A 15,392-nucleotide genomic window follows, 5' to 3' on the forward strand; every position below is an offset into this window, starting at 1 on the left:
GGGTGTTACGGTCTTAGCAGGACCTTCTATGGCTTCCCTTTTTTGGGTTTGCAAGACCCATCGGTGCATGGACTAGACACTTCTAGGCCCTAGAAGTTGACCAGAACGTGAAAAATTATACGTCTTTATTGTTTGAAGCAGTTTGAAGTAGTTTGAACTAGCTTTAACCAACTTGCACTCCTACTTTTCGGTAAATAACAGCCTAATATTGAACCAGGATCTGAAAAATCACAGGATGAAGCATAATTTCACCATTTTCGAAGCGGTTTGGACAAGTTTAAACAAGTTTGAACGAATCTGAACAAGTTTGAATAAGTTTGAACAAGTTTGGGGCGCGAGATTCGCGTTTAATCCCGCAATGGGTGCCTGAGTTTGCCGAACCGAGTCCCTCGACCGTGCTCGCTTAAATCTACCCCCCGCCCCCTAAACTTTAGGAATGTTACGTCACGCTAGCGACCAAACACGATGCGATCTACATATTTACAGGCTCCCGCCGACCTCTCGGACACCTCCACGGTGACGCTCTACCGTTTTAGTCTCTCGGCTAGGTTGTTCTCCTCTACTAGAGAAAGCGCTTCGTACCTCGAATCCCCCGAGAACGTGGAGCTCGGAAAACGACGGAGGGACGTGGCAACGCCCGTCCCCGATCCGGCGCGGCGGTGTCTCGATCCCTCTTTCTTTGTACATTATTATTATCTTGGTTCTGAAATCGATCGGCTATACGTTTCAGCTAATTCTCTCTGCTTCGGTGTTCTCTGCTTCGAGGTTCCGTTAAACAGCGTTGCTCTCTATGTCTCTGGATTTGTCAGCGGCTCGAGGAATTCGATCTCTTCGTCTTCTCTTCTTCGTCATCTTCTTTCTCTTATTCTTACTTCTGCTTATTCTTCTTATTATTCTTTTTCCTCTTCTTCTTCTTCTTTTCCTTCTTCTTCTCCTTCTGCGTCGTCGTAGTTGTCGTCTCGTCCTCGCAACGGACGACGAACTAAAATCTCAGCCGTACGGCGAATCGTTCCGAGGTTCTCCGAGTTCTTTGCTGCGCTTTTCTTCCCCGGTTTCCCGTCCGGTTGGGGTCTAAGGATGACGCGATGAAACGAAGAAATGCGGGCTCGATAGTCAGTCTGAGGTAACGTTAATACTGATGTCTCCTGTACATGGATGACTCGGAGTAGGTCTGTGCCAGCGATCCAGGGAACTCGCCGAAGAAAACGGTCGACCGAAGAGTACACGGTGAATGCGAACCTCGCGACGATTCTGGGAAACAATACACCTGGTAGACAATCGCGCATTATTCTCTCTCTTTCTCTCTTTTACTTTTTTTTCCGATTATCTTAAAAGTTTCTCCTTCTCTCACCTACTGTCTGCCTCTAAATCATAGAAAAATCATAGAAAAACTTTCTCTCTCTCTCTTTCTCTCTATCTTTCTCTCACGTATCTTTTTTTGGCTTTTTTTTTAGAAACATTTGAATATGACAAACGTGGTCCATCGTATGTACATAGTTCTTCGCATAGGTCAGCGCTAGGACTTTTGAAACGGTCTGCTTGGCGCGGGGAAATCGGCTGAAGAAGTCCTCCCTCCTCTTCGTCCTCTTCTTCATCTTCGGTCGTTGCGCTATTTCGGAGACCCGGAGCCGTCGGCCGTCCGTGGAACTGTTCTCTCGAGAACGCCGGGTCAGCGCGCGATCTCCATTGGTCGTCGTCCAGGCCCCCCTCTTGCTCGGGCGGGCCCGACGGCCCCGCCTCCGCGGACAAACGCACGCCGTTCCGGGGAAAAATTGCATTTTCGGCTTATGAAAACGATCGGTCCAGAAAATATCTCGCGAGGTCGTTGTAAAGAAGACTAAAAACGCTCGAAGAGTTAACGTGTGCCGCAGTAGAAAATATAAGCCGCTGGGTTTCAACATTTCTTTGAAAGTTCGTCCGCAACCGTGTTGTCCGTGTGTCCTATGTCTCTGCGTGTATGTGTGTATGCGCGCGTGTGTTCGTTTCTCCGTGTAATATGTCCCTGTGTGTCGAGTAGTTTACATGAAATCACGGTGGTTGCTCGATGAAACGCGATTTGCACGAAGAGAATCAGACAATGCGAGCGACAATAAAAAATTAGATTCTTATATATCGATTATTACACCATGCCCCTTTGCACCGTTCCGACATCTTTTCTCTCTTCTAACTCTACTTCGTTTGTCACCCCTTCCCTCCCCCCTCCCTTCGCCTTGTACGTGCATCTCGGCCTCACCCACCCGCCCAACAGTTTCGTTGTGAAGCGAGAGAAATGATCGCGAACGCGTTCCCCCCGACCCGCGCCGTTCCCCGTTTTCCTTCGTGTTTGAACAAGCGAACGCGAACTGCTCGGAGAGCCGCTTTATACGAAGCCCCCTCTCTTCGATGACGTCCGATTCGTGTTTTCGATGATAAAATGTGTGCGCTTCTGAACGAGGCAAGGAAGAAACATTGAAGTCGAAAGGCGAAATAGGATCCGGGGAAAAAAGTCGAGAGCACGGACCGTGTGGCTTCTTTGTCGGGCTCTCAAGGGGTTCTTTTGCACGAGAACGATACTATGTCTTTCGGAGGATCCGGACCTTATTCCAGGCTTTTGCGACAACTGGCCCGCAAATCGGGGCCCGCTATCCATGCCGCGGATGGGCGATTCTACTCGACTCGGAAGGAATCGGTCGATTATTACTTTTTTGCGAAAATTGATCGTTCCACCGATCATTTTATCGATTCTGTTTCAAGGAAGAATCGAAACGTTGGTCGTTCCTTCGCGCTCGACGATTTACTACGCAGTTTTTTCTACTTTCGGCCGTTCACAGCGTTTTTTAGCCATTTGTGGGAACCGCGTGACGACAGCGAGAACGAAAGTTAACGTTCAAATGACATTATTTTTTAGCATTCTTGTGTACGATTCTTCTTGTTCGGTTCACTTTATAGAAACAATCGATTCTAATGCATCGATTATTTTGGGCGTAGATACTTTTTACCGGAATCGCCCATCTTTAATCTATGCAATGTTCAACGAAAACTGGCACACGAAATGTAAAACAGCTGAGCGGCTGTTTAGACCAATTTTTTTAATGGCATGAATTTTAGGGCCCTCGTTTTTAGACCCTCGTTAAGGGCCCTCGCGTGTAGAGTAACCTCGTGTAGATGGGCCCGGAAATTGGGACTCGGATTTGGCTCGATCACGTGATATCTCGTGCCAAGAAAATCCGTCTGCTTTACGTTTTATAAAAATTTGAACGATAAAAGAGATTCCACATTTTGGTCAAAGAATTGTAACTTGTTAACAACGAGACGTATCAATCGTAAGAACAACAGTGTTCTTAATTACAGAATATAATAATATCCTTATCGCTTGAAATCAAGACATCCTATTCCATTCTACAGATTCGATTATCCGAGCCTTGCGGCTCGTTTTTATAGTCGTTGACAATCGGCAACTATAAAAACGAGCCGTCTATTACTTTCGTCGAAGTTTCAAATTTTCGAAAAAATGATGATATTCGAACAGTTATAACTTCGTGAAAAAAAATCATACAACAATGAAACTTGGCTCATTTTAAAGCTCGAAGTGTCTACTTTCGGAAGCCATTGATCAGTTTCTTTTAAAAAAAAAATTGATTTATGATATAACCGATGGGAATTCTCGTTCTAAATTTTACACAAAATTTCGATTTTCCGACAAATTGACGATATTCGAACAGCTGTAACTTCGTGAAAAAAAATCGTACAACGATGGAACTTGGCTCATTTTAAAGCTCGAAGTGTCTACTTTCGGAAACCATTGATCAGTTTCTTTCAAAAAAATTGATTTATGATATGACCGATGAGAAAGCTCGTTCTAGATTTTACACGAAATTTCGAACCTTCGAAACATCGACGATATTCAAAATACTGTAACTTCGTGAATAAAAATCGCAGAACAACGAAACTATGCTCATTTTAAAGTCTAAAATCTCTACTTTTTCCCGGTATAAATCATTTTCGCCGAAAAAATTTTTCGAAGACACAGCACGCGGGAAGCTATAACTATTTATATCGGACAAAGTAGAAACGAGTCATTTATGGAATCTTGGAATTGGAAACGGCTTAAATTCTCCCTAATTGACGCTCAGATTGTACGCAAAAATGCTCGAGCAATCGCGTTTCCTCTTCCCAAATTGTCCACTTTTGTTTATACAAGCTGAAGATAAATCAGAAAGAATTTATTATATTTTGTGCCAGTTCTCGTCGGACGGATGTACAGACCCAGCACTCGGCACGAGGAGTTCCTTCAAGAACTTCCTTGGAAAACATTTCGGGCCCTGACCGCGAGCCGACGCGAGGATTCCGACGAAAGTCGGCCGTAAATTGGCGCCGAAACGACGAGGAGAAGCTCGAACCGACGTTGTATCCTAATTCGCCATGCGTAACTGATTGTCACTGTATATGTAGTTCCTTGCACCGCAGTCTTTCTGAGGAATAAAAGCAAACCGATGTCGTTATATGTTTCCGTCGTGTAAATTCTGGTTCATCGCTTCTGCGCCAATCCGGAAAAATAATGTCCCGCTCGTTCGAATGCCTTTTCGCGTCTACTAAAAACCCGTCGTTTCCGTGTACTGCAATTTCTCTCTAATTCGCGCACCGAAAATTCGCCCACAAAAGTGGACAACTTGAGAAGAGGAGACGCGATTGTTCGAGCCTCGGAGCTCGCTTTTACAGTTACCGATTGTCAACGATCATAAAAACGAGACGCGAGGCTCGAATAATCGTGTCTCCTCTTCCACGAATTGTCCATTTTCGCGCGCAATCCGAGCGCGAATTAGGGAGACATTACTGTACTTCTGTACAGACTGATTTGCTGGTCGCCGTTCAAGGGGCTTCTCTTTCTTTTTTCTTTTCTTTTTTTAAACAGGCACTCGTCCCATCACTTCGAAGACGTCCCCTCGTTTTATGGGGACGAAAGATGGAGGGTGAAAGCGATCCGGGTGGAGCGGAACAACGATAAATTTGCCGGCACGCGTCGCATGTCCTGGAATCCTTCAACAGACATGTATCGACTCGAGTCTCTCTCCTCTAATCAAACGTGTTTCTTCTTTTCTTTTTTACGTACGGCGTAGCACAATAATGTAGGTATAGGTATCATTACAATAACAGTCAATCATACAAAATTGCGGCAGTGTGCTTGTCACGTATAATATAATTAATGGTACACGCCTTAGTTGTGTGACTTTATTTGTTAATTAGTAAAATTAAGAACGCCGAGGAATGCTGGATACCATGACGACCGCTTCCGCTGGAGGATATTATCGTAATCGATAATCCGGCGTACCTGTGTACAGTTACCTGTACGAACGGTAAGTAGGACACAATTCAACGTGGCGAATATGCGATTCGTTTCTCTGTTTTTCAGTCGGTCGGCGCGCGAACAAGCGAAACGGCTCCTACCGATGTAGAACAGTCTCCTCGACACGCTCTGGCCCGATAATAATCTGCTCTCGAGTTTGTACAAACAGCGCGACCCACCCTTCTTTTAATACTTTTACGCTTTCTCGACCACCGCGACGGAACGTTCGCGGCGATTCTTTGCGGCGTTTCAGCGTCGGCGTTCAAAATAACCTTGACTCCGCGACATTGCGATACCGTTCGCCCTAGTCTCTGCAATCGAATCGCGTGCTTCTCCCGTTGCGAACCGGCGACCCCCGGACATTGTTCTCGGCGATATCGGCCGGCGCGACGACGGTATAAATTCTTACGGTAAACTCTGGCGGCGATGACTCGTTTCAACAAGAATCAGGTAGCATCGTCTCGGTACAAAATATATCAAACAATACAAATGTAGAAAGCAGCGGTGTGTATGTCGGTTCGTCGTAAACAATTGAATGTACTTTGTCACGAGAAATATCGACCTGTTCGAGGGGTCGCGCGCGACCCCGTTTCATCCGCGGCTGGTTCCACGCGCGAATTCGATCTCGTCGAGATTCCCCGCGACAAAAAAGGGGCCACGGTCTCGGCTGCCAGGTTTGTCATGACCTTGACACGGCGACCTCGCGGGGGGCGAATCCCCGGGGCGGCGGCGCGACTCCGCGAAACGGGAAGAGAAATGGCATCCGGCGTTCCGTCGCGCGTTTCGAACATCGAACAATAGTCAAACACTCGGGGTTTCCGTACGATTAGAGTGTGGCTACACGAAGTTTATGGTACACTGAGAGCTATACAATGATGATCCGCGATTCTCGTCTCTACGTCGAATTAACACCGTGGCACGTCGGCGTTCCCTACACTGGGACGCCGATTCGGCGAACGCTGTGCGGAAAGAAGAGAGCGTACCGACATATGCAAGTGTACAGAGATTAATAGAGGATATCGGTCTGCTGTAATTTCTCCCTAATTCGCACTTAGATTGTACAGAAAAGTGGACAATTCGGAGAGAGGAGACACGGTTAACAGATTTTTAGATTTAGATTTATCCGTGAAAATGACTGGAGCTCGCTAACTTTTTCATTTACGATCGTTCATATCGTAAAGATACGTTCCCGAGTTGTTCATTTAATTTATATGTCACTTACGCGGCAAATATTGCATTTAACACTTGTTCAAAATCAGAATAAATGTCTTATCGTTGCTTTTACAAAAGCAAATATAAAACAGCCGTTTCCTGTGCTCCGTAAATCTAGCGTTGACCGAGCCTCGCGTCTCGTCAAGAGCAAGCCTCGAATGAGCGTATCTCCTCTTTCGCAATTCGTCAATTCTCGAGCGCCGTCTCGGCGCGAATCGCAGAGAAATCACCGCATCCCCGGGCATCTAACAGCACCGTCCGAACGTTCGAGCCAGACACTTTGATTATTGCGTTCGAGTTTCCCGAACTGTGCGAGCGTTTTCGAAGCAGCGTCGCTGTTCGCGCGCGGCGCGGCTCGGCGACGTCGGACGTCGAAAGGACCGATCGGACGGTGCCGGTTTACGAAAGATCTATTATACTGTATGCCGCTTGAACTGCGTTCTATCACGAGGACACGAGTAATGGGAAAGCAACGGCAAAACAATGGTCAGCCCTTCGAAGAGGCAGCCCTCCCGCGAACAACGTTCGAGGCTCCCGTTTCGAGGCGTTGCATGAAAAGATGCGCGCGACTTCGCGGATTCATTTAACAATCGATATACATATCGGGCTGCTCTTCGAAGGGTCGACACTCGGCAACCCCGGCTCGCGGAACGACGTCAGTCGTACACAGTTTTATACATTATTTATAGGGGCGACGACTTCCTATCCGCGAACTCTCCCTCTCGCGGCGACGCGGGGGACTTGGTTTGCGGCTGGATCGTGCAAGTGTTCGATCTTTCGTACGATCTTTCAGAAGAGTCGACGTCCATCGCGGAGCCGCGAGAGACGTTCCCGACGGAGATCGTTGCCCTGCGACTCGCCGGGAACTGCCAGCTGGAGCTTCGTCGTTCCCAAGTTGGTGAAACTTCGACGGGAAGAGAACGGAGCTCGAGCGGCAGCCACCGACCGCGACTTAGCCCGCATTTACATAGCCGTTTCGTTACAAGCTAACGATAGTAAGTGACAATGATGATTACTCGTGGCCACGTCGCCGAGACCGTAGAACGTAGGAACCCCGGATCGCACCCACGGCGGTTCCCCGGCTCGTCCATCCCCTCCCCCCCTTCCCCACCCAAACCCCAGAAGTGTTCTTCCATCTCCACGTACACAATAATACTGGCTATGTTTTTAGTCGTTTACAAGTTACAATTAACTCATTTTACTCGTAATTATTATCGTTTCTCGGTGAGTTCGACTCCTCGACTATCTGCCCTCGATTAATTAAGCAATCCTCTCTCTCTCTCTCTTTTGCACACACACACGCACGCATACGCGCATTCTCCCTTTTTTTCGTTCTCTCTCTCTCATTCTCTCTCGCGCTCTTTTTTTTCTCTCTCTCTCTGTTCGTCGATTTGCTATTGTCACATGTACAAGTCTTTGGAAACGCTTTCCTCGGCTCTTGCCGCGGTGAAATTTATGTATATTATGTATAATCGTAGCGTCTGCGTCCACACACACACACTCACACATACACTCGCGCGCTCATACACACACTCACGCAGACAGTGCCTCCTTTACTGCGACCTCTAACGGCCGTGTATGTGAACGCAGCGTCGTGTATCGGCCCCAGCGGTTCCAGCGATCTTGTTTCTGTATACGTGGGGTGGCTACCCGCTACAAATAATAGTCTTTTATCAAAAGCACATGTATATCGTGGCTAGCCTATGTGTGTATATATAATATGTATATATATAATATATATAGTATATTGTATATAAACCGAATGCCGTATCTGTGTGATTTGTTCGTTCGTCTCTCCCTCTCTCTCTCTTCCCTGTGTGTCTGTACACCTCTCTCTCTCTCTTTCTATCTATTTACCTATCCCTCTGTCTGTGTGACTCTGTGTGTGACTCGGTTCTGCCATCTTGGGTTTCTTCGTTTCCGTCGCTGGGACCGCGAGTCCACAGCCTCAGGATTTTCCTGCGTTTGGAAGTAGCTCTCGGAGATTTCGAAGCCTCGACAGGCCGGAAACAGCTCGAACTTTGGGCGAAATGTGTCGACTGAAGAGCCTCCTGGCTCGTGGACCCGTTGGATCTCCCCCACTCCGACCGCCGTAGATCTAGAGAGACGGTGTCGCATGGTGCTCGAGCTAGGGCCCACGGCAGGCTAGCAAAGACGTTCGTCATTCTTTCTTTTTTTTTGAATCTCGTTTAGTTCTGTGCGAAGAAAATAGCTCGATTCGGGCAACAACTCCTCGGCTGCGACGAGATGACCCCCCGTCGGGGGTTGCGCCTCGCGTGGGCGCGGCGATTCCGTAGTCAGTCTAAAAACGTCGAATTTTGTGCAAGGGATTGCGAACTAGGAACCAGTGTTTCTTTGTTTTGTTTGCTTTTACTTGAATTTGTTCTTTCGTCGTTCGTGATATCGTAGCAGTCTTTGGCGGTTTCGAAGTCGTCGAAGGTGTGTTGGCTCTTCGGGCTTCGTACGAAGCTCTTTGTGTCCGCACGATGGACGCGCGAGAAGCGGTCGCGTAGGGTCGTCGGATTCGTCGATTATCCTCGTTTCAATTTCTTCTTTACCTGTATATTTTTCTTTCTTTCTTTCTTTCTTTCTTTCTGTTTTGTTTCTTTTTCTTTTTAGCGTTGGATGTCGCGTTTCTTCGCGACGGATTCGGTGAAGAAGAACAGTCGCGGTGGTCCCATTTATGCGCGTCGTTTCGTTCTAAGAAACTCGTGATCGCTCTCTTTATTGTGCGTCTGGCGACAGGATTTTTCAGCCTTGAAATGTGGATGTGATCTTACGCGATGGAACACGGACACGCTGCACTACATAAGCATAAACATCTCATAAACACAACGTGACACAACGAAGAAAACGCGCGGTTTCCTCTTTCAAACGTACTAACAGCAATAATACTCTCAAAGAAACCATTTGACTAGGGGAAAAACGGTAAACACATTTTATAGCGACTAGATACACGAGTCTACGCCGTTCTACGAACGGCTGCCGTCGTTACGAAATCATTCGTGAAAACAGAACGGTACCCGCTTTCTTTTTCAACCCTTCGTCGAAGCGCCGCGAGGATCTTGGACGTGGAAGGCTGGCTCCAGAGACAGCCGGGCCGTTGGATTGGACATCCGGTTCCGTGGACCCGTGCCTCGAAAAATCGGCACAAGTCCGCGCAACGGACCTCCGAACAGCCAGGCGACGTCTCTGATTGCAGCCCCCGCGATCCCCCCCACTCCGACGAGCGGTTCAAAGCAAACATGCCTACTAGTAACAAAAAAGCTTTCCAACGCTTCAATAAATCGCCTGTTCCAACAGGCCGCTTCGTAATATACTCCCGATTAACAGCTCTTTGGTGATCCGTACTCAATAATAAGAGCTGGCCATGGAATCAATGAACATTTTTCAATAGAACGGAGAACTAACAATAAGATTGGTCATGGCTCTCGGCGGTCGCCGCCCGCGGCAGCGACGCCGGGCCTACTCGCAGAAAATATAGGTCGAAACGGGCTAGAAGGCGGAACGATTCAATTCAACAATCAACAAACAATGACCAGCGATCAACGGTTTTGGTCTGACCACCGGCCGGCATTGCCGACCCAATCAGTCGCGAGGATCAAATGCATCGACAAACCATGTATCATGTGTATATATAATATATATATACATATATATAATATATATATACATATATATAATATATATATACATATATATAATATATATATATACATATATATATATTTATGTATATAGGGCCAGCAGAGATATTGAATGGCCAACGCTGCGTCTGGTCTTTGTCCATGATTCCCGTCGACTAATCTTTCACCTGACGTTCTCGTATCGAGAGGAAAGCAAAGAGACTCCCCGAACGAGATTAGTCGGAGTCGCAGTGCCGATCGTCGTCGCTCGCCTCGGCGTCGCCCTCGACGTCCCTCTCGCCCTCTTCAGGATGCGGCGTGTTCCCCTCTTCCGTGTCGACGCTGCTCGTCGGCGTGATCTGCTCCGTACCAGGACCAGCCGCATCCCCGGCGACCCCGTTCGCGGTCTTCTCGAGCCCCAGCCCGCCCAGGAGGCTCTTGTTAATCGGCTCCGGCGATTCTTCGGACTCCTCACTGCTAGGTGAACCGGGTGACGAGACTATCACCTGTGCAGACATAGACGCCGCCGGGTCAGCGTCGTTCCCAGTTAATTCTAGGCCGGCTCATTCGACTAAAGACAGTGCTGTTCAGTCGGCCCTAGAGGCGAGGCCCGTGTCGGCTCTCTCTACTATGGCATAGTAGCGCATAGACCGTGGCTACGCAGGCATTGGCAACTCCGCGAAATGCAAACGGATACGGGGACAGGACCACGCGGGGATCCCTAAACGTGAACAGCACTGATTCTAAAGGTGATGCACAACGATTCGCTGACTCTTTGCATAGCACCAGCTCGCATGGAACTAGCTGTGCAAAGAGTCGAGTGCCGCGAAACTCTGAAGCGGGATGATGTTCTCGTGTTTTGTGGGTACGTGAGATTATGTGAGTGTTTTTTTGACTATGCTGGATAATTGTTGGCGCTATTCTGATCGCTCGACGTGCAGCACCTAACTGGGTTTGCCTCGATACGGTAATGTCTCCCTAACTGACGCTCAGATTGTGTATTGAAATATGTGGACAGTTTGGGAAGAGAAGATACGATTGTTCGAGACTCGTTTTTATAGTTCTTGAGAATTCGTAATTATGAGAACGAACCGCAAGGCTCGAATAATCGTATCTACTCTCCCCGAATTGTCCAGTTTTGCGGACAATCTGAGCGTCAATTAGAGAGACATTGCTGTAGTGCGAAGAGTTTGCTTGTCGCGACTGTGTACAATAAAGTCTCCCTAATTGACGCTCGTATTATCCATAAAAATGAACAATTTAGGAAAAAGAAATACGATTATTCGAGCCTTGCAAAGCCTAAAAGAATAATCGTATCTCCTCTTCCCGAATTGTCTATTTTTGTGCACAATCTGAGCGTCAGTAAGGGAGACATTACCTTCCAGATGACGTCAGTTGCCTGTTCATCCTAGAGACCCTCTAATAGGCGACGCACAATAAGAGTAAAATTGAGTCGTTGAACGCCATTTTTGTATTCGCATGCAGTAAATATAACCAAATAAAATGGCAACACAGTCGTCTGTATATTACTTATGCTTTAAAATGGCAGCACCGATCAGTAATCGCGAACATCGCTGCATGACTCTTATTAAAGGGTCTCCAGTTCAGACGTCTGTGTCAGAGGTCATGGTTGATTGAAGTCTAGGTAGGAAGGACCAGGAAGAGATTGGGAATGTTTTATGCTTATATATGAGATGAGCATGGACATGGATTGATAGTGCAAAGGTTGGCGGGACTGTCTTGCGGATATGTCTTCGTTACCGAGGGTTAATTAAAAATGACAGGAAATTCTGTATCCAGGAACAAGTGGTGTTTTCCGGTTCTACGAGGTGAACGTTGAGTGTTGAGATGTCTCTGGCTGATTCTTAGTGCGCAGTGGACGACGTTTATAAGAACCCTGCATGTTATGATGATTTCATGTGAGAGTGGATGTGCTGTTATGTTCGAGTGCGACTGTTCGATGTGAAGTTTCAGAGGTTGAAGGTAAAGTAGAGTTAGCTGTACAATTCGAGTTCAGTTCAATGATGGTGCCGGAGAGAGATTCGAAGTGAACAAGCGAACAAACAAGTGCTGCGACGAGAGTGTCGTTGAACTGAATTCAAGGTGCAACAGCTTCGATGCGAGAGTAGAGCATGCTAGGATACATTTATGATCCCTCGGACTGTCAGTGATGAAAGAATTACAGTGAACCAAATGACTATTTAATTGCAACACGAAGGAGGACCTGTATATTCCACTCTCTCTCTCTCTCTCACTCTCTTTCTCTCTCTTTCTTTGCTCTCTAACTATGTGATCTTGTGCTTTCAGACTCTAGATTGCATTTCATTGGCTGGTCGAACGACGAAGGCAGCGTCAAAGCATAAGCCTTCGTTGTATCACGATCGGATTAATAATTCATCGGAGACGTTAGAAGAAGTCTGTCCTTTGGCCAAACGTTTCTTTAATCGGCAAGAAGTGCAAAAGCTCCGCTTTCTATGAATATTAATAATGCTCTATGATCCTCCAATTAGTAGGAAATACCTGTGTGTAACGTTAGTGCAAAGTCATCGTGACAAACCGTCTACCGTCGTCTGGCAGGTCGGATGCTTTAAAAAACATTACGAATCATCAGATTTCCTCACACTCAACCAAGAAGGCAGGTATATATATGTATATATATATATGCTACGGCTAACAACTATTCGTAGAAAGACTGTGCCGATGAAATGTGATGAAATGTGATGAAATGTGATGAGAAAAGTGACTGATAATCGGTTCTCTGACTTCTGACATCGGGCCATGCATGTGATAACGACAACTAAAGGCTTGACGTAACGCGAATGAAAATGATAATAACGATAATACCTGTGCAAGAAGCGGCGTCTCTGTGCTGTCAGCGGTTTGGTAGAGCCGGCAATTTGCGCTTGCTCTGAAGAATACGTGCCCAAAACGAAAAAAGATAAAGAAGACAACGTAAATCGTCACTATAATGGAAATACACGTCGAGAGACTGGCGGAGCAAAAACAAAGAAAAACAATCACCCACCCATGTAACGGACAGAACTGACATCGAGAGACATGCACGAAGGTGTTTCTGGAGTGCTAAATATTTACACGGACTCATCGAGATATGACACATTTGCAAATTCTTCGACGCGTGCGATCAGCTTCTTTGCTTAAACAACGATGTCTGGAAAACCCGGCGGAGAACGATACGTAAACGCGCCCGTCATGGAGAACGGGCCTCCCCATAGAGGCGAGCCCTCTATGGCCGTCGAAAGCAAGCAAGCTGCGCGGTGAAGAACGATTTGCAATGAACTCGGGACTTGACGAAGAGACGCGGTTGGAACTGTGAAACCGGCACGATCTCGGTGAATGAATGAACATGAGTAATGAATGAACGGACGGTATCGTTTGATTGGCGAGTGAATTGACGTTATGGAAGCGCGTCAGGGTTGTTCTGCGAAGCGAAACAAAGGGGAGAAGAGTCGTTTACTTGGCCTACCATGCTGTTCACAATACGCTTCAAAAATGGTGCATGTAGGACACGGATAGAGAAGCAGATATAGCGAGACGGTAGTCGCGTATTCGAAGACGTTTCTCTTTCCTTCGACTTTCCTGGTCCCGCGGTCACGATCGACAACGTTCCACGGGACCAGGAAAGCTTCAGACCTCGGGCTCCCTCGCTTCTCTTCCTCGTACCCTGAGGAACATCGTCCACGTCGAGGAACAGTGCTCGAAGTCACAGTCTTTTGGCGAAGATTCGCGGTACCTTATCTTCGAGGACTGTTCTGTCGCAGCTTGAAAATACGTCGAGGGTCATCGTCGACTGGTTGCTCCGTACAGCTGAAGAGGTTGGCGAAGAGAAGCGAGAGATCGAAACGAATGTCGTCGAGATAAGGCGGGAACTCCGCGGAGACACTGACCTGCCGAGGCTTGACCGGCGGCGGAGGACGAGTGGAGGGCGCGAGGGCTGCGGTTATTGTAGTTGGGGGCTGTTGATGAAGTGAGTGTTGCTGCTGCCAGGGCAGCCCTGTGCGTCCCAATGTTCCCTGCAGTTGATGGTGTACCTGTTGTTGCACCTGTTGCTGCAGCTGCGGCGGCTGCGGCTGCTGCTGCGGCTGCAGCTGATGCTGACTGTTGCTGTGCTCGACTGCTGGCATAACTCGAGGAAGCGCTGAAGCGACTGAAGAAATCTTCCGAACTGTCTGTGAAATGAGTGACTGATTATTCGGCTCCTATTCTTCAGGTCTGGGTGTTTCATCCGGGCCAGTCGGCGATCTCGACGATAGCTACGGGGATGATCGGACAGGGTCTAGAAACGGTGTTAGGAATGACGACATTACCTGACTTAACTGGCCAGATCTCCAGCAGGTACTTCAGCACGGCGATCGGCTGCTGGAAGTCCAGCGGAGGTCTGGTCTCTTCGGAGTGCAGCATCAGGACTGGCCCGAAGCACACTGCCAGGCTGGCCGGCGACATCTTGTTGCACTGCGACACTACCATTGCCAAGTGGTCCAGCAGGTAAATCAGTGTACACTGGAATCGAGGAGGATCGTTGTTAACTGGAGTGTTTAATCGGTGAGCATGTTCGGAGGGCTAATTGCTCACCCTGTTCACTTTCGGCAGACAGTCCAGGATACTAAACATCAGCTTAGCGTTGCCCTGTGGATCGTCGGGCAGACAGACGGCCAGTGCGTCGACCATCATCTGGTAGAGGCACTTCGTGAAGAGTGGTTCTGGAAGTTCTCGTAGATAGTCCTTCAGCACACCTGGAAGATTCGGGTCCGGTGTTGAATACTGTCTCTCGGAGGCTAGTCTCAACTATTAGTCGCTAGGGTACCTGTGATGACGTTGATGTCGGGTACGTTGTCGGGTGACAGATTCACCGACCGGGCATTCCTCTCGAACGCTTCCCTCAGTATCCTCTTCTTCGTCGCCGACCCACACAGTCTGTACAAACCTGTTGCCAACGAATCATACAGTTACCGTCTACGTTCAACCCTCTACCAACGGCTGTTGAAAACAAAAGATAACTGACACTGACCAATGATGTCAAGGCCCCGTCTCTCGACCTCCTCCACGCAGCGCCAGACGATTATGGGAACGTTTGGCACACCCATCGCCAGGGCAGTGGACACTCCCCCGGGAACTCCGCCAGTTTTGGTCTCCCGACTCACCTGGAGACATTGGACTTTGAAGAATCTTGAAGACCCTCGTAGAACGTTGAAGCAAACAACCCCAAGTCCTTG

General features: G+C 47.9%; 1 protein-coding gene across 16 annotated transcripts in view; it reads right to left on the bottom strand.

Moving 5' to 3' along the window:
- Positions 1-5,147: 5,147 nt before the first annotated feature.
- Positions 5,148-15,392, bottom strand: part of RhoGAP100F (Rho GTPase activating protein at 100F) — a 58,012-nt gene continuing 47,767 nt past the window's right edge. For 8 of the 16 annotated variants that reach the window (XM_076521492.1, XM_076521491.1, XM_076521489.1 and 5 more), the window contains 6 exons: positions 15,182-15,320; positions 14,984-15,103; positions 14,752-14,912; positions 14,487-14,679; positions 14,067-14,344; positions 5,148-10,667 (listed from right to left, as the gene is read on the bottom strand). In XM_076521492.1, coding sequence (XP_076377607.1) covers positions 10,398-10,667; positions 14,067-14,344; positions 14,487-14,679; positions 14,752-14,912; positions 14,984-15,103; positions 15,182-15,320 — 1,161 coding nt within the window. In that variant the 3' untranslated portion in view covers positions 5,148-10,397. Of the gene's footprint in view, positions 10,668-13,005; positions 13,070-14,066; positions 14,349-14,486; positions 14,680-14,751; positions 14,913-14,983; positions 15,104-15,181; positions 15,321-15,392 lie in introns of all 16 variants that reach the window. The other 8 variants (XM_076521493.1, XM_076521497.1, XM_076521486.1 and 5 more) reach the window with 4 other exon arrangements.

This window comes from Megalopta genalis, chromosome 5 (genome assembly GCF_051020955.1).
Source record: "Megalopta genalis isolate 19385.01 chromosome 5, iyMegGena1_principal, whole genome shotgun sequence".
NCBI lineage: Eukaryota > Metazoa > Arthropoda > Insecta > Hymenoptera > Halictidae > Megalopta > Megalopta genalis.